Raw genomic sequence first — 20,550 nt, 5'->3', positions numbered from 1 at the left:
GAAGTGATATAAATATGACCTCAAATTATTCGACAATCAAAATGTCTGACCAATTCTATTAGCAACATTTTAATAAAGTAGCGCTTTTTTTAATTTTCCCTTAAATATACAAGTATACTTCTAACCATTTTATTAACTTATAGTATTATATTAAATAGTGTACTTAAGTAAAGTTCAAGTATACTTAATCTAGTAGGTATACGAATATCAATGGACTAGTAGTATACTTGTAAGTGTACAGTATTGCAGTCCAAAGAAGTATTAAAATAGTCTATTTTAATACTTCTTGGCCCACTTTTAGTTTATGAAAGTATACTGTACTTTTACGTAAAGTACCGTAGTACACAACTACATTTTCCGTTTGTTCTGCAACTGTACGACTATAAGTGAATTTATAGGTATACTAGCTTACTACTTCCAAACTTGTAGCACATTTTTAGGTTATGAAAGTACACTTTAAAGCACACTCAGTAAAATACTAGTAAAAGTAGTGAACAAATATTTAATAGGCTGCCTAAGTAAAAGCCAAATATACTCTACTTCATCTTTTGATCAATTTTTGTTCAAACTATAATTGAGTACAAGAACAGGCCAAATATACTTAGACTCGGTATAAAGGGTCATTTTTAAGTATTTTTAGTGCATACAGTAAAAAGTAGACAAAGTATACTTTTTAAGTTTAAAAGAATTATATTAATTGCACACTTGGATAAACTTCATTTTCAAATGGGATTTTCAAAGGGTTTTTGCAGGTATCAACATTGTCTTGTATGTTTCTCCTTAAATAAAAAATAGACATACAAGACAATGTTCGTCCTCCATACAATACAAATGACATTTTCCTCCAGGTATTTCATGAGGGGAGAAGCTCTAGTTCAAGCTTTTGTGTTGCTTTTCTGTGTCTGGTGACAGGTGAGTCAGGTTCACACTGCTGTGAGTGACAGCACCGCTTGAGTAAAAACCGGGGGTCAATTCAATCTCCAGAAGCGGGATGTATTTAACACCCTCTTTCTTCTGTGTCGTCTCTCTGGACACTGAGGGAAAGAATGAGCGGCAGCTCGGGCCGTGATCAGACAGACTGTGATAGTGTCGTGAAAGCGTATATCTCGTGAAGGACTTGGACTCGCTGGTTTACGGCTGGAATCTGAACTCCTTCTCTCCCTTTCCAGCCTTCCTGATAAACTGTGGGTTGAGGGCGATCTCACGTCAGTTTTACACCGAGAGTTCAGGCTATCTATAAGACAATGTCTCTGCGTTTTCACAAATCCAGGAGCCAAATGTTTGTCGGAAAAAGGATCAGTAACGCTAGGCTAGAAAATATGGAGTAGATAGGCTTGTTGTTTTCGCATTAAATGAACGATTTGAGAGCTAATGGGACAGACAGAGAGAGCCGGGTTGGATTTTCTCTGGTTTTATTAGACCTGTAGGGGATTTATTGTATCTGTATGTCAGTTTAAACAAGACAGTGCTTGTTTGAACTGCCGCTGTTTTTGGTGCTAAACATTTTGTGGATGTTTAACACTTGAAATTATTAGCGAAAGAACATTTTGGAATGCTCATCATCCACAATGTTGAACACAGCAAAAGAAGTGCCAATCCTGTTGTAGACATCATAACCTAAATGTGAAACTTTGCTTAAAGGGATAGTTCACCCAAAAATGGAAATTCTGTCATAATTTATTCAGTCTCGTGTCATTCAAAACCTGTATATGACTTTCTTCCGTGGAATAAAAAGATGATATTCTAAGAAATGTCTCAGTGGATGTGTGTCCAGTGGAAGTCAATGGGGCCCTTGTGTTGTTGGGGCAAGACATTCCTCAAAATATCTTATTTTGTGTTGTGCAGTAGAAAGTAAGTCATAGAGGTTTGGAATGAAATGAGGTTGACTCAATGATGACAGCATTTTCATTTTGGGTGAACTATCCCTTCAACCCAGGCTTAAAAACGATGATCCGTTTTCCCAGAGTGCACTCACCACACTGAGCTGTTGGCCAGCTCTTTCAGGCTGTTGGGGTTGCGGATCAGTTTGTCAAGAGTGTTGACGATATTCCCGAATTTGGGTCGTTCGCCTCTACTCTTCTCCCAGCAGTCCAGCATGAGCTGGTGGAGGACCAAGGGACAGTCCATCGGTGCAGGAAGCCGGTAACCCTCATCTATAGCCTTTATCACCTGAAACACACCAAACACATTTCTTAGAGTTATTCACAATGTACCACATGTATTCTTTTCATAATGTACCAGATGTACGTTTTTTCCAGTAACCATCCTTAGTAGGGTTTTACCAATAATATTTGCTTAAAATATTGGCCCCTATTGGTAACCAGTAAGCTACGTCCCATACACATTTACAATAGTAACCACAGTTACAATTTAGTCAAGACTGATTCATCCACTTGAATTAATACTTTGACTTCTATTTTTAAGTACATTTTAGGTTAAATACATAGCCACGGAATTTTTTTATCTATTCAGCATGTCTAGATGTATTGTGGCCACTCCAGTCCAGTGCCTGTTGAATTTCAATCAAATCAAACCTCAGGACTGACATAAAGTCATCCAATAGCAATGCGAAAGACTGACAGCATGACAAAACACACAAAAACTGCAATAAAAATCGAGGTTATCACATAAAAAAAAAACGTTTGGACCTTTTCCAAAATACACTGTAGAAATATTACTGTTGTATTGCTTAAAAGTGAATATGAACTTGTTTTCTTTGCGGTATTTAAGAATACAGATCATCTTTTCTGTTATTCTGACCTGTTTCCATTTTCTGCAAATAAATGCAAATAGAAACAACTACTGTATTTGAAATTTGGGAGAAATATTGTTAGTAGTTAACTAAACACATACCTATAAATAGTAAATTCAGAAAAACTGAAAATAATTTCATTTCTTTTTTCTGCGGCTGTCAATATTTTTTGAAAATGTAGCTCAATGGTTGTGACTATAAAACCATTAAAAAACATTTTTACTGAAGTTACATTTACTGTAGTAACTATGGTATTTTGGTAGAACTAGAGTACATTAACGCGTATAGTATCATCCTAAATTTAAGTTACAAGTAGATTTCTATATTACTTTGGCTAAATGAACTCTATTGTCCATTGCGCACATAACTCACACACGAGAAACAGCAGACCACACTAAAACTCGACTCTACAACAAACCGCTCACATTATATACAGCACCTATAACTCACAGTATGGTTAAAACAGCTTTTGCTCCCTGTAACTCACTGTTCTTAAATCAAATGATCTATTTTTATTTCAGACAGGAATCATTTCTCTTTAACACTGATTTCTTTGTTTCAGCGTGAGTACAGACGCACTAAATCTTCATCATTTACAGAGGTGCCCTGAAGGTCTTTAACATTTTTCCGACATTTCCTCTGATGGTAATAAAGGAGAAGTCTGAAACCATTAGCAAAATACTGCCACGAGGGCAGAAGTGTGTTTTTACTGGCTTGTATTAAAGATGGGCAGCTCTCTTTTTACGAGGCTCCTAAAAAACATTGTCATCCGAACGGTTTCTATACAGACTAAAACCATATTTTTTTAAGGACACGCTGCTCGGGACTGAGGCTTTCCCCCTCGAGAGGTGGGAATGATATTAGTGAAGATATTAGATATTAGTGGAGCAGATTTCAATTTAAACAATACACATGAGAACGTATGCGTTTCCATTTTCTCAAGGACACTTACGTCTTGATTAGACATCTCCCAGTAAGGCCGCTCTCCGTACGAGATAACCTCCCACATGACGATACCGTAACTCCAAACGTCGCTCGCTGAGGTGAACTTCCTGTACGCTATAGCCTCCGGGGCGGTCCATCGAATGGGAATTTTTCCACCCTAAAAACAAAAACAACAAATTCAGACCCCTGCTAGTAACTAAATAGCTCATCAAAGCTTGTTTGATGGTTTTAACGGTTTAGCTGGTCTGCTTATGGGTTTGATTTCCAGGGAACACACATACTTGAAACTACAATTTTATGCCTAAAATGCATGGTACATCATATTAACCAAAAGTGTTTGTCAAATATGTAAATGTAAAACGAGACGATCTTCCATCTATTGTTTCTTTGGTTTAGCTGACCAGCTAATAAGATCCAAACTCCTCTAAAACAGCCTGCTTTTCAAGACCCGCTAACCTCCTTACGCTGTGTTAGAAATGTTATTTATTTCCAACAGGCACACCAGACTCCTATACCAACTGCTGTTCGGCTACATCTCGGTTGTCGACACGCATAACGAAGATCTGAAGGCTGTTTTTGTTCCCTTCTTTCCAACCCCTATGGTGAAGTCTATATTTCTCTAAATGTCTTTTTAAATAGCTGCAGTCGCTGGTAGTTAATTTCTGCAGTCAAAGTCAAACAAAAGACAAACCGGCTGTACTCTATATAGATATACGTGAGGGGAGTGTCAAAGAGCCGAGCCTGGGCCCATGGGGTAAAATCATTTAAAGAGAATTTCAAAAAGCAATCTTTACAATTTTTTAATTATATAAAGTCACGGCACATAAACGAGTGCCTCGCGTGGCCTGGAGGGTTTCATCTTGTCGTGATTTCAGCCCTTCAAGCGACTGAAAACAGGGCGTTGAATGTCATAGCCTCTTATGTTTTAAGAGTTCGTCCCTGCACATACACTTTGTCCTCAGACACACACATTCAAGCACAACTTCAAACGCGGTCTGTGGGGGTCCGTTCAGGGTTGTACAAGTACTTCCCTTCCATGTATGCATGCATGTGACAACAGATTCCCCTGCTGAGTCTACGTTTTGTCCACCCGAGTGGACACTAATGACTATGCGGACGCAGCCTCACGCCCCTCTCTCGCCCTTGGCCTTCATACGCATCCACAGGGTGCTCGCCAATTACACAGCCGAGAGAGAGAGAGACAGAGGAGGGAGCGGAGGAGGTTTGGAGACTGTTGTCCTGTCAGAAGGGGATGTAATTAAAACACGCTGGGTGGACAGAGAAACTGACCCGTGAGCGGAAAGTCAACTTGCTTCTTACGCTAACTCATTCGAACACAGTCTCTTTTATCCATGTCTTTTCTTGTTCTTATTTGTTTCACTTTCAAAAGACATGAGAGATATTTTACATTTAGATTAGATATGTTACCAGACTTAAGCCCAGTGCACATTGAGTCCGAAATTTGCGTCCGAAATTTCCGCACGTTAAAACATAAATAGGACCTCACGTTGTGTCAATCACATTTACGCACTGCCTCTGATATTTTCGTCCGTCATAAAAAAATTCGGACCGGGTTCGATTTTCTGCGTTTTTGCATCCGTAGCAAGCATTTTGAGTGGCCTTTTTAACCCATTCAGAGACACCATACAAACGAGAGCCAAATACGAAAAAACGCATACGAAATTTTCGGACTGTATGTCAATTTAGAAATTTTCTCTTTAGCTAAAATAAGAGATAATTAATGAAAGCTAGCTATAAAAGAGGTTCATTAAATAAACTATGAAGTGATTAGGCAAAGTTTTTTGGTTACTTCCTTTTTCGTAAAATTCTAAATTGATATTTTTCCATTAGTGACACACTTTTTAAAAGACAACGTAAAAGTCAGGCTAAAGTAGAAACCTAACCGTTTTTCCCAGGAATACACAATGTATATATGTACTGTATGTACATTTGTATTTGTAGATACGTATGCGTATGTGTATGTTTTTGATATTCTTTACTTTCTGTATTTCATATTACTTTTAAGGTCATCTTTATCAGCGTGTTTTTTTATGATATAATGCAATTTGTAAAAAGTGCTAGAAATCAATTTGACTTGACTTGACTTTTAATTAAAGCCACTAGGTCAAAGTGAACATTTAATCAGTCGCGATGTTTCTTGGGAATTGAACCGGTGACTTGCAACCACCGGCCGAGCAAGAAGTACACCTAATATAAGATGAAAGGTGTTTTACCCGTGTTGTGTAGGCAGCTTCAGGGTCGTCCTCCAACACTCGGGACAGGCCGAAGTCAGACACTTTACACACCAGGTTGCTGTTGACCAGGATGTTGCGTGCCGCCAGGTCACGGTGGACGTAGCCCATGTCCGACAAATATTTCATTCCGGATGCAATGCCACGCATCATTCCCACCAGCTGAATGATGGTGAACTGCCCGTCGTGTTTCTAAGAAAGAAAACAAGAATTACATGTAAAGCCTTTTTAAAATTCAATGGATTTAAACTATTAAAACTTTTTAAAAAGGTTTTAATTATATCCTTCTTGAAATATTAGAAACTTTTTACACTTACATTGTGAGTTCTTCAGATAACAGAAATGACACACTTTACCTTTAGGATTTTACAAAGGATCTGAGCTAGAAAATACATTTCAGTGCATACAAACGAATACTTTTCCGACGTCAATGTCATCGCACAGTTGGACTGGAAATTGTCTTGAGTTGAGTTTTAAGATTTTTTCCATTCACATTTTCAAATATCTTTATTTCAGACTTCATGTATTTTTCAACCACTCCATTTTCGCAGTTGCCACAGTTTTGCCCTCAGATTAATTATGCAAAAGACCTGTGCTTTAACAGCTCTTTCTGCCATTATTCCTATAACATTGACAGGTCGTTATTAGTGTAAAACCATCTGGATTTGGTGCTCCTGTTAGCATAACAAAGGAGCCCAGACGTCCATTTTGCCTCCAAAACAATCTCAGCAAAGAGCAATTAGCCCAATGTCTTAATCTACATATCAGAGCGGTTCTCTAATCTTGTTAAAACCCCACTTTTGTCCCTCCGAGCAACATCAATCAGAAACGTGCACTTGTATTTCATGCATCATATAGTGGATAAGTTAATTATGTTGTGTTTTGTGAAATGTGCCCGCTGATTGATTGCCCGGTCTGATCAACCGGCAGAAGTCCCGCTGCTTACATAAGACACAAAGAGAAATGTTTTGTTTTTGTACTGGTAAGTGATACTTCACTGATCAGATCTTTCCAATTAAACACATGTAGCTGGGTGGCCGAACTATGAGCTATTAGCCATAAAACGAACCCTGTAATTATATTAGCTCTTTATGTGGGCTAAGGGGGTATTTATGGGATTCATTATGTGCACTGCAGAGACATGGAAAGACCCGGACAGGCTTTTCTTAGGAATGGGGGTGTCCGATTTTCATTTCATTTTCTCAAAGTGTAGGCAATTAAAACGGGCCCTGACTTAAAGGAAAACGTATCTGTGCTAAATGTAATAAAATTTCATGGTCCGATCTGCCGGGTGACAAAGGCGGTAATAAATTAGCGAGGATCGCAGAAGACGTTAAGGCAATGTGGCGAAGCAAGCGTACACTCATAATAAATCTACAGAGTTCATTCATTCACGCCTTGCTCCTGCAAAACAGGTTTGCCACGTGCTTAGATACGCATTACTTTTGTTTCCTAAAACTATCAACTATTTATTTTGTAAACGGAAACAAAATGATGAACACAAATACATAAAACGAAATGAAATGCTGAAAGCGAGCTGAAATAAAGAAACAAAAATCAATTGTCGTTATAATTATCTCAAAGATCTTTCTACGGTATGTTAATAAGTGGGCGTGGCTAATTCGTGTGCTCTTGGAAAGCCTTGATAATTCAACATTGCCAAAAATGTTCTTGCTCCAAAACACAATACATTTCTTTATGTTGTTATGAATGTTTGCTAGTTTTTTGTTGAACTAGGTGGGGCTGTCACAATGCCACACCGTGTCTACAAAGTTCTAATGCGTTCTATCGCGCCGCGTCCGGTGTAGACACGGTGTCAGATTTACGATTTGGACACGATTACCGTGACCAAAACATTCATGATAACAATATTGTCACAATATTTATTGTGATAATCTAAAATAAATATATCATGTTATCAATCAAATTTACCTTTGACTTTGTTTATTTAGTGTTTTCTCTCTTTTAGGCCAATAAATCACACTCAGAATATGAGTGTAGGGAGGCAGAGAGAGAGAGAGAGCGAGAGAGAGAGAGAGAGAGAGAGAGAGCGAGAGAGAGAGAGAACTGTGGCCCATAATGCCAAATTTTTTAGGGCACTGAACTGTTTCTAAAATTATCACATGTGGGTAGTTAATTTGATATTGAATCATGGTTATGGACAATATCGGTATATCATTAGATTGAGTGAGACGCTGCACTTGAAATTATGACAAAGAAATGTGAACATATCACAAGCCGGAGGAGGAGCCTATTTTTAAAAGAGATGCGACATCTGGGGTGTGGATATGTTTTGAGTTTATATATACTGTTACCATAAAATGTTGTGCCAAACCGTGAACATTTCTAAAAAATCAATTTCCAAACCGTATTAAAACAGAAAAAGAATGTGAAAAAGCATCTCAAAAAACGCTAACCCTGACACACTCACTGTACAGCAGACATCAGTAAAACTCCTAAAGGACCCTGCGCTACCTGAATCTGCGCTCTTTCCATGCTTAATTTCCCTCCAGTAATAGACTTTCACGGATGTGTCCGGACCTTAAACCCCTGAGCAATGCTCATTTATCGACTGTAAGTGATTAAATATAAGGTATCGCCTTAAATGGCACGTGAGCATCGGTGTGCCGCTGCCACAGGCGTTTTTCCTTACTCACCTTTAGGAAAGTATCCAACGATCCATTCTCCATGTACTCTGTTATAATCATCACCGGCTTGCCTGTAGAAAGCAAAAAGACAGAAAATACAAGATTTACCATCGCAGTCTACTGTAGATGGAAGGAATAACATAAAACGTCCTAACAGATTGATGATTCTACACAAAGCAACGCAGAAATAAATCATGATAATGGCGTCATTAATCCTTTATCGCTGAGATGCTGAAACAGTGGAATGGAGGGGAGAAGAGAGGAGGCTACAGCCCGGCCACACTCTCCCGGGCAGCCCCATTATTCAGCGTGACAGACCTTCATCCGAGCCTTCCACTATCAAAGACAGCAGTTAATTAACCCCGGCTAATCCACTGAGAACCAATTAGAGCGCTTTGTTGTCGTGATGGGCAGGCAGGGCGATCTATGAGAGCCGATGGGAGGGCTCAGCACCTGTTGTGGTGAGCACAAGGAGTGATGGATAGCAGGTAGCGAGAGGCTGATCTCCTGTTGTTATCTCGACACTTTTTCTCTTCCCAGGATGCACTGGGTGTGTCTGTAGGTAGCAGACAGCGGGGCATCTCACCACAGTCTCACAAACACACACATACTAATGGCCGTATGCTATACTGCTTCTGTCACCAATACAGCCCAAGGCTACATCCGCAAGCTGATGTCTAAAACAAGGTGACGGGATGAAATAAACACTTTTAGCGAGGCACGGTTAACCCGCTTGGTCATTGCTCCTTCAATCCTCTGACCCAAATACGTAACTCAAAGGTCACAGAGAGTTCAAACATTTTGCAAGCTTTGTGCCGGCTTGTGTCCTTTCCCAAAAAGCACACCGATTAAAAATAGATATATTTTCTGAATGCACTGTAAGTCACTTTGGATAAAAGCATCTTCCAAATGCATTAATATAAATGCAAAAATGTTCATCTTACATATAGTAAATAGCAACAAACTTAGAATAAAATCCTTAAAACGTCCTGTCTCTCTTTACTGCCCTCTCAAAAAAAAAGGCAAAACACATAAATGTGACTTAAAAAAAAAATGTTGATTTGATAAAAAAAATTGGTTCAGATTTAACAGAACAAGTCCAAAAAACAATACATAAATATAAAGAAAGAACGGGAAAAAACAGATAATGCACCTGTAATTTTCTGTCAGGACATTATACAATAATTTATGGACATTTAACGCTAAAACACAATGCAATGAAGTGAAGTATTCAAAAAATATAGGTGAAAAAGCTTACAGAAAAATCATATTAAAAATATGTGTATTTGTTTTACAGTGCACTGAGGGCAAGTTAGCATACTAGCATGTTTCAAGTGCATAAATGAAACCAAAGAAAATGTTTAAAGAAACAGGTTTATAAAACATTATTTTCACTTCTGGTACCCACACATCTGTAAAGCTAACAGTAGTTTTGGCCTTTTCATACAAAAAAAGCAGCAGGTTAACTACCATGCAACCTCATGTGATCGAGAATCTTCCACACAGGTCGCCTCATGCTGAAAGAACGTCTTTGGTTACTCTCCTAAAACTAGTGCATTCTGGGTAAACAGTATATGTGTGTCAGTATATCAGTGTTTGTGGGGACAAAAGTGCTCAGCTGTGTCCTAGTGTACCTGCCTTTCTCATAGTCGTGTCGGTCCTTATAAATGACTTTTATTCTTCACATCTCCGCTTTAGAATGCCGAGATATGTGCTGTTCTCGGGATATGTGAGAGGTGTATGTGTGTACAGTACACGTGTGTCCGCATGTATCTGAGAAAAACGGGTTTGATCGCCCCCTCGGAGCATCGCCACAGCAACCGGCCGGTTATACATCACCTAAAATTAAATCACTATCTCACCAAGATAAATGCCTTCCCTGACACCCCCAAACCTAACCCAGCGTGTCTCATCCGAAAAGGAAAAAAATCCAATTCCCTTTACTTTTCTGTAGCAGACTAATGTAGCTGTCAGCCAGAGAGAGAGAGAGAGAGAGAGATGGCCGCGCACACTACGTTATGGGAATGGTACAGCGACGGGTGGCCATCGAATGTCACCATGTGTGTGTGAATCTGTGAGCGTTACCGCCTCATCAGAGTGACAGCATTGATCCTGAATGAGCGGGTGGTCGAGGTGCTGGATGTGATCAGAGAAGCTCACGGTGGCCTCCCGGGGGTCTGACCTACAGCGGAGCCCAGAGAGATACGGGAAATCTTAGCTGAACGTGTAGCGAAACACTGAGGGGAGAGATGTGAGGGCTTTAACAAGTTTGGATTTGTGCTTAAAACAAACACCGAATATCCTGCAAATCTGAATTGCTTTACTAAAAAAAAATTTACTTTGCTACAGAAACACATTTTTCTAAAATGTCCCTGGTAAATGTTTTTAAAGGTTATCTAGTTTCTAATTTTAAACAAGGATTTGAGAGCTAATTACAACCTTTGGCCATGATACCGGCATTCGATTAATAAAACCCTCATTACCATGAGCTCTTCAGAACCCTGAATGTGAGATTGTTACTTGACATTCATCTCTGGCAACCCTGAGCTGCGTTTTTTAATTTCCCCTCTTATTCATACATTATCAAGCTATCATCTGGACATCTGACATGGCAGTTTTTCCTGATGAGATACTGAAAGGTTACTGCACTACCGCAAGCGCACGCAATCTCTGTCTGGCGGTCCGCTCGCTATCTGAAAAACTCACAATGGAGCTCATTGAAAGCTTCCTGTATTAGCATCACGTCTTATGAAGAGGGCAGTCATATCTCTGTAATTCCCCTCTCAAGACCTGCTTTTTGCTCTCTACTTATATGTTATAAGAATATGTTTAACCCTTTGTGAACCCTGCATGGCAGAAAAACAGCCCTTCACAATGGTCTCTATGTGCACAGGAAAGTCACTGGTGTGGAGTTTTTTATTTACATAAAAATACAAAATACAGTTAAGACAGGTTTTAAAGCTTTTGCCTTTTTATCGACATCTCTGTTTGCAACATGAAATTGCAGGTTATTTTACATGCTTATCTTAAAGGGACAGTTCACCCAAATACAAATTCTGCCATAATTTCCTCACCCTCGAGCTGTTCCAAATGATCAAGTATTAGGGCCCTATTTTAACGATCTAAGCGCATTGTCTAAAGTGCACGGCGTAGGTGCACTCAGGGCGTGTCCGAATTCACTTTTGCTAGTTTAACGACGGGAAAACGGTCGGCACGCACATGCGCATGGTCTAAACGGGTTGTCCGGATTCTCTTAATGAGTAATGGGAGTATTTTGGGCGTAATGTGCAGTGAACCAATCAGAGTCTCATCTCTCGCAATGGCGGATTCACTATTTGCATGGCGGAATTTGCGTGAGGTAAAAGCGCGCGAGCAGACCATCTACAGGACAACCCGTATTTTTATCTTTATGTACACAATAATAATCTTTTACATTGTAATCCATTTATTTTTTATATTTGGCATGCTTGTGTGCTCCTTCCCTTCCCTCTGTGTAATAAGTAAAGTGAAAGCGCGTTGTGGACCCGCCCAGAGGCGCATCTTCTACTAGCGCGCTCTTTAAATAAAAAAAATGAATATTGCGCCGTTGACTTTAGAATTTAGACTTTAGACCAGGGGCCGGTTGCATAAACTGCTTAGACTAGTCTTAGAAGTTAGTCATCTGTTTTTTTTCTTCAAGACTGGTCATACCTTCTTTAAATCAGTTACGTAAAAAGGTAGATTGGGCTAATTGAAATATGAAAAGTAAGATTGATTAGTCCTAACTAATTGCTAGTCAGTGAGTTGTTAAGACGCTGTCTTAACTTAGCGGCTACGTTTATGCAACAGGGCTCAGGTTTGAGTTGGTCTATGGCGCAGTCTATTTTCAGTTCCTCAAAATAGCAACGCGCCAACACTGCGCCTGAAAACACCTTTTTTAGACCAGCACGCCCACAGCAATTTAAACAACGCGGCGCAGGACGGGAAAATGAGAACTGCGTCAGGCTGAAACTAGCAAAAACACTTGCGCCGAGTGTACAATAGGGCCCTTAATCTCTTTGTTCTGATGAACACAGAGAAATATATTTGGAAGAAAGCTTGTAACCAAACATTGACAACTCTAATAGGAAAAATTACAATGTTAAGTCAAAATTGCCCCAAAACTGTTTGCTTCCCTACATTCTTCAAAATATCTTGTTTTGTGTGCAACAGAACAAAGAAATTTACAAAGCAATTTTCCTACTATGGTAGTCAATGGACAGAGTTAACATTTTTAGGTGAACTGTTCCTTTAATGTGGGTTGAAGTCAAAATGATGTCAAACTGACATTTGCTGACTCGCCATTGTGAATAAACGGTTTTAAACTCAGATTTTTATGCACCTACTCAATATTTTCCTTTATGTTTAACCAAAAAAGTTACAAACTGCAGCTTTAAGTCATTCTTTTCCAGATTATGTTGCCGTCTGGTATATCGTGATCTCGATGGTGGGTGTGTTTTCTCAGCTCTGCCAAACACAGAATCCCTCATAACTTTCAAGATACACAATTCTTCAGTGAACACTTAAGAGTTAGACTCAACTGTTAACGCACTAACTCTTAAAAAACATCTTCTTTGATGAATCTCTTATGTATTCCTCATTTGTGAGTCATTTTGCAAACTGGCAAATGAACAGTAAATGTAACATCATGAATCCAGGTCTGCTTGTGTTCTGATATGTAGGGCAGAGACTTAAAAACCACATTCACTTATATAAAGCTGTCACAGCACGCTGCCGTCAAAGGTGTTTTGCGAGGAATCTCTTGAACTCTATACGTACTTACGGGGGGAAATTGCTTGATAAATCTATTCCCAGCATCCCCCTGACCTACATGTTTGAAACGCAAGTTTAGTGAAAAAACGAATACCTGCGAAACTCGGAGCCTAGGTAATCAATATCACATAAACTCCTCGTCTCTGCAACAAGAGGTCCCTGCAATTCAGTTATTAAAGTAAACTAACATTTGTTGCATTTTATTTGGTGTCTTGAGTGCAAGGAGAGAGATGCGTGAACATATGTGCGCTCTACAGTTCACGCGTGTAAACATATGCTAGCGTGTGTAGTTGTAAACTGCAGACTATATATTTGGCCGGCAGCCGTCCCATCAGGACCCCGGCAGTGACACCCCTTAACAAGCTCAAATCAGGCAACAGATTGGCCCATTCTCTCTGCTGGCTCATCTATAAAGTGAGAACCCCTGTTGCAAATAGAGTATTGATTTTACACCCGTGTTAAAGCTGTTTTATTTCGGCAGCGGTTACCCTGGTAACGGTTTTAAAAGAGAACTCTGTATCTCCGTATATTCTTGGCTTATACACCAGGAACTAACTTATAGGATCAAAGAGATATTGACCAGGTTGATGCCCTTACGGTCCGCTCGGCGTTCTCCGGCTATGATTATGAAGAAAAGAACAAAAGGAACTGTTCCTTAACTTCACAATGTAATTGATTTTCCTAATGGTGCTTTAACTAAATGACACATAATGTACTTAGCACTGAGCTCTTTCCTCGAGCTGGCAAGAAAAGCATGCAGACCCGGAGGAACGTGGCAGCACTAAATCTAACGCGAGAGTTAACGTAATTTAACACAAGAGCCTCCGCAAGACTTGAAACTTTCATTGTCCCCTAAACAAAGAAACGGCGGTTTAATGAACGGCTTCTCGAAATAGCAGCCACTTCGTTAAAAGCGGCGAAGGAAAACCCTTTGCGCTAGGAAGAGCGAATGAGAAGAGATGATAGCCTCTTCCAAATTGAATGCTTCCAGATTAGGCGATTGTTGGCACATAAAGGAGGAGATGAGAGGTAGCGAGAGATTCGAACTTTTCAGACAAATGACGAGATAGCAATTAAAAGGGCTATTTCCAAACCTTTCTTTTAGTCAAACTGCACCCGCTATCTACATAACAATGGAAGCAATCAAAGCGAGAAGGAGAGTTTGAAACATCGTTATGATAAATGCTGGTTGATTGGACCACGTGCAAAGAAAAACAGGTTTACACATTTCCAATGTGTTTCTTACTAAAAGGATCCTGCTCTGGACGACAGCGATATGTACATCATGCACAATTTTCACCGTTTACTATCAGCATCTGTACTTTAAAGACCCACATAACGAAGTTTGTAATTTTCTTTTAAAATTTGCGCTTTTATCAGACTCCTACAGTAGGTTCAGGTTCAGTAATTTCACTTTAATGGCAATGAATACATTCTCTTTGCATTAATGTAAAATAACTTTAAATATAAAAGCCTAATAAAAATAGAGCTTGATAAAAATAATTTTAGAAGAAAAATGCTTTTGCATCTGAGGTCTTCATATATTACACAAAAAAATGTATATGCAAAATTATAACTATTATAACAATATAGTCGTGGAAAAATTTAAGAGACCATTCCAAAATCAAACCTCAGGCGTGACAAAGTCATCCAACAGCAATGTGAAAGACTGACAGCGTGACAAGACGCATGGAAACTGTGATAAAAATCGAGGTTATCACATAAAAAAATACATTTTGAACTTTTACTAAACACATGTATAAATAATACTGTTGTATTGCTTAAAAGTTAAAGTTTCTTTGCAGTATTTGAGGTCTGAGAAAATACAGAGCATCTTTTCTGTTATTTTGACCTGTTTCTCCAGTTTTCATTTTCTGCAAATAAATGCAAATAGAAACCATATTTTTATTCAAAACACGGAAGAAATATTGTTAGTAGTTCACAGAATGAAACAAAATGACTGTTGTAGCATGCCTTAGCCTCACACCAAGTATTTTAATATACAAATAGTTACTTCTGTACATATGACAAAAAAAGTAAAATTTGATGGTCCCTATAAATTTAGGAGTATTTTATCACTAAAATACTATAATTTTATCACTTAAAATCAAATTTTAAGTTTTTTGGCTTTTTATGAATCAGACATCACTACTAAAGCACCTTATTGATGATAAAATAGTTCCCTTCAGATTTACATTTGGGGTGGTTTTTGGTTCTAAAGTAAGTTGCAATCGCTACAAAAGGATACTCAGAATTATTCGAAATAGATGCTTCGAATAACTGTGTGAGGTCAAAGGTTACTCAGCCATCCCTTCTGCTACTTTCTCCTATTCTCGGCCCTGCAGCCGCTGACCTCCTGAGCTGTGATCTGTGAAATTGCTTCCCTGTCATATGTGCATATTCACAACCCTTAAGGCCGGAGAAAATACACATCCATATGGAGCATGACATGACTTGTGTTCAGTGTTGGGCAAGTTACTCTGAAAAAGTAATTAACTACTAGTTACTAATTACATATTCAACAGTGTAATTAGATTACTGTACAAATTACTCTCTCCGAAAAGTATTTAATTACTTATTACTAATTACTTTCTACATCCTATATCAACCTTGATTAGTTAAGTGATTCAAAGATACACATGAAACGGCTCTTTTAATACATTCAAATAAATAATATTAAACTACATAAAGTACTCTTATTAACTGACGAAAGTATTACAAATGTGAGAATTATACATTAAAGCACAGATTTTAAAGTTAGACTTTGAATTTTGATGTCAATTCCGCTATTGCACACACAAATATTACACAAAGTATTTAGTTTAATTACATCAGAAGTAACTGTAATTAAATTACAGAAAATTTTAGAGTAATCCCTTACTTTACTTTTTCAAAGGAAAAGTAATTTAATTACAGTAACTAATTACTTAGTAACTAGTTACACCCAACTCTGCTTGTGTTTACATTAACAACCCCCACACTTTCTTTGACTCCCTTCTCTACATGTGGTGTCCCTATGTAATTTGTCCTATTTTAAATTCTCCGTTGCCCTTCAAAATCAAGTCTTGTTTTAGATTCAGACAGAGGAGTGGTCTGTTTCGCACAAAGGTCAAAGTGCAGTCCAATGATGAATGCATTACTCTCACTTAAACTGCTACTTTGTTTCTCCAAAGAGTCTGTGTACTCCGGAAGAAACCGAACTGAGCTTTGACCCCGAGCCCCTGATATTTGCTCATAACATAAATACACCACTTATAACTGGAAGACAGGCAATTAGGCAGTGTCTGCCTTTTCAAAGCGAAAACCAAACTCGATTCACAGAGAAAACAGTTCTGTAAACTGTACAAACCGATCCCAACAAAAGGTCAAAATTAGCATTCCGCATTAGAGAGGAAGAACAGAGCAAAAAAATGAATAAGAAACGTTGAGAGACTTCGCTGTTCATATGTGCGCCGCTGAATATTTATGACACTTAAAACACGTCCAATTAACTATTTAAATTATTAATATTCATGCCGTCATAAATATGCATGCTCTCATTGTTGTGCTCTATAGGTAGTGCGGAGAGAGAGAGAGAGAGAGAGAGAGAGAGAGAGCGAGACAGCTGTTCAGTCATAATGACGCTTGAAAGAAAAGGTTTTTGTTTGGCGTCTAGTGAAAGCTAAAGTTCTCCGATAAGCTCTCTTCATTACCGATGAGATAATGAGACTCTTAAAGGTTTCTAACGCACATAACGCGGTCTACCCTATCTCCATCTATGACCGAGATGCAATTTAGACAACTCCAATAAGCCACAAATGTGTAAGTGCCAAACGGCACGCGGAGATTGGAGAAACAAGCGAAAAATGGAAAACAAACACAAAGAGGCAAGAAGAAAGTACTTTCATGTTAACTATTAAATTCCCAGCTAACAAATTTTGTTTCTTTATGCAAAAAACATAAACAGTTATTATGCAAACTAAAAACGTATAAAACATTATCATTCCCATGCCAAAGATGTTCTTTGGATTCTTTTTACCGTAGCAGCTTGTATACAGCGTTCAACGGGCGAATGATTTTATCAAAGACAAACCAAAACCTAGATTCTTCCATGAAGAAAATGTAAAGGTGACTTCCCCTACATTGTATTACCCGTAGTATAAAAACCTACACATTCCTATGTGAACAAGCCAAATATAACAGTGTCAAGAAAAAACTGTCTAAGAAACCTTGAGAGGAAACAAGACAAACTACACAATCCACCTCCTCAATTTGTCACTTATTTAAACAAAAATAGCATCCTAAGATTTACCCTTTTGCTCGGGTAGTTAAATGAATAGTTACTACTGTGATACTGTGCTTGGCTACAATCTAGGCTTCCTCTGCAATACATCAGCACCAGCGAGTCTTTGTCTTCCAGTCCTCTTGTGTGACCAGATTTAACTCAACGGAGCCGTTCAGGTGGAACAGTCAAGCTACGGTTATCTCTGTCCCCAAGGCTGAACACATCAGAGAGAACACAACACCTCCATCTGGCTCTTAATCACAGCCGCATGAAACGCTTTGTGACCACTGTGGTGGAAAGTGTTGTTGGCATAGTCACAATAATCATATACTTTTGTGCTATTCGACAAAACCGTGTAAATTCTGTACTAAATGAAAACTCAAGTGTGGAATTGAAAGCTTTTGAAAACGGCTCAATTTCTCTTTAATGTTAAAAATGCTGTGCTGCTTATTCTTCTTTATTTACTTGAATCTTTTTTTTTAATCCATCAGATGAAGGTAAAGACAAGGACACAGGGGTGTAAAGTCCTTGAGTAAATGCACTTTACTCAAGTAGCATACTGTTGACACCAAAAACTATTTTTCAAATGAAAAGACCCATAACATACAAAAACCAAAATCTCGGATGTCCAAATTCGCCGTTTTTCAGGAAATGGAAAAAACACTGTACTTTTTAACTGATTGCATACTGTGTTGTCACAGTTGACAAGCACTTTTTAATACTTGTTATTGGTTAGATATTTTCAAAACCCAGTTGCAAACATAAAGGCTGACTAATAATAAAGCTTTATGGCAAAAAAAATCACGAAATGTGGCGATACAAGGTTTCAGAAGGACAGAGGCGATATGTAATGATATGTATAAGTTCATTATAAAATATATAAATATAATTAAAATATGTATGTTATGCACAAATATAATATGTAAGCATATTTATGTTCCACCTAATTTGCGCTACCAAACAAATGAAATGTTTTTTCTAAAATTCAATGGTTCACTTTCCTAGTAAGTTTGGGAAAAGCTAGACACTAGTTTACGCACAAGAATTTTTATGTGTATTGTTGGATTAGTGTGTATATCTCAGTGACTCACATCTGGTTACGACTCCCTCCAGTCTGATAATGTTGGGGTGGTCGAACTGGCCCATGATGCTGGCCTCGCTCAGGAAGTCTCGTCTCTGTTTCTCCGAATATCCTGCCTTCAGACTTTTGATGGCCACGTAGATCTCTCTCTTGCTGGGAAGCTTCAGACGCCCGCTGCAAACCTCACCAAACTCACCTGGGGAGTGACATGTGGCTGCTGTCAGTACATCAGTGCAAGACAACGACAGGTTTATGAGAGAAACCTGCATGAATAACATCCATCTGACTACCCGTGGACATCCTGTAGCTGGATTTTACAACTGTGACTTATGTGGCCATTGTAGTGTTTAGAATTCTGAAGTCTAAAATTTCAAAAGAAAAATGTTTCTCACACTTTTAAAGGGATATACTGAAGTGTAAAAAAAAAGATGCTGAATCTGCGATCTTGTATCATCCTAAAACTTGAGGTTGCTCAGGGGTTGATCTTTTTGATGAAAGTGAGATTTTATTTTTTTAGTATTAACTTATTTTCAGATGTTTCTTCCTTAGGAGAAATAAAGATAAACACAAATGAGATAAACAGTAAGTAAGTAAAATTTCTTTATCTTGTTAAATCATAATACCTCTTGTTCTCTTACAAAAAATGAAAAGCAGCATCATTAAAAACGTCCTTTTCACTCCATTTAAATACACTGACGTGTAAGCAAAACATAAAAAATAACATATTTTTGGTTTTCTGCAATTTGGGTCTACTTGGCAATTATGATGAGTTTTTACATGGTTTTTACATGGCTGGCTATTATTTTAGAAAAGGTATATAGAAAATAGGTTTTATGAAAGAATTGTTATTATAGAGTTCAGCATACACAAATATTATACCATAACATGTTGACTGTGATTGACCAATAAAAAAGTATTTCAGAGTTGGAAAAATTGAAAGCAATTGGGTAGACGTGAAGTTTGAATAGCTCTCTTGGCTGATGTATAAAATCTCATAAATACGTCTCGGGGTTAAAGACATCTTTTACTTAACTATACTTTACTTACTATTACTGTACGTATCTGTTCTCACACATACAATCTTTTCCATAATATGATTTAATTCAGAGTTCAAAAGCTTTAAAGAAGCTCATCGTAGGCGCAGACACTATTGCAAATGGATGAACAAAAAGAAAACGATAAAGAAGGAGAGCGATACCATGAGAGAAGAGGGATAAAAAAAGAATAAGGTGAAAGAAATGGAAAAACAGACATGCTCACAGGGAAAATGTATACCCAGGAAAATGAAATTTCAAAGCCGTGTTCAGACGCACAGATACCCGGCATTAACAGCTCAGTATTTCAAGCAACAGCTTTGTGTGTGAGGATTACAGCCGGCAGACTCTCTGTAATGAGAGCTCAAATAAAAAACTTTGACATACATTAGCACCCGACTGACTGCATGTCGTCAAAAGAGTTATAAAAAACGTTTTATAAAGTTAACTATTAAGTCACATTGACACAGTTCTATCTGCGTGATTCCCATGGATTTTATTTCTAGATGAAAAGTAGTAGATATTGTTTTATCCTCTCACCTGCACCTATAACTCTTTCTATACGTATAGTTGAGGCATCGATTTCTTTGGCGAAATCCCTGACGGCTTGATTCGGGTCCTCGTAAGTGTGAGGGTGAATGTACGTCCTGGTTCCCGGCAGTTTGACTACAAATAGACAAAGAGAGAGAGAAAAAACAGTACACAGTTTTTACTCTGGGCTGTTGAGTAGGCATCAATGCCAAGACGCGACCGTATCATAAAACCAAACAGTCCCCTAAAAAT

The 20,550-nt window shown here is 38.3% G+C and overlaps 1 protein-coding gene across 1 annotated transcript in view; it reads right to left on the bottom strand.

Annotated features, from left to right (window-relative positions):
* Positions 1–20,550, bottom strand: part of epha4b (eph receptor A4b) — a 117,634-nt gene that overhangs the window by 3,506 nt on the left and 93,578 nt on the right. The window contains exons 10-15 of the mRNA XM_057334208.1: positions 20,308–20,433; positions 18,744–18,929; positions 8,607–8,668; positions 5,932–6,141; positions 3,705–3,854; positions 1,976–2,169 (exon numbers count right to left, since the gene is read on the bottom strand). Coding sequence (XP_057190191.1) covers positions 1,976–2,169; positions 3,705–3,854; positions 5,932–6,141; positions 8,607–8,668; positions 18,744–18,929; positions 20,308–20,433 — 928 coding nt within the window. The remainder of the gene's footprint in view (positions 1–1,975; positions 2,170–3,704; positions 3,855–5,931; positions 6,142–8,606; positions 8,669–18,743; positions 18,930–20,307; positions 20,434–20,550) is intronic.

This window comes from Triplophysa rosa, linkage group LG5 (assembly GCF_024868665.1).
Source record: "Triplophysa rosa linkage group LG5, Trosa_1v2, whole genome shotgun sequence".
Lineage (NCBI taxonomy): Eukaryota > Metazoa > Chordata > Actinopteri > Cypriniformes > Nemacheilidae > Triplophysa > Triplophysa rosa.
This window is presented reverse-complemented; position numbering and strand designations above follow the sequence as displayed.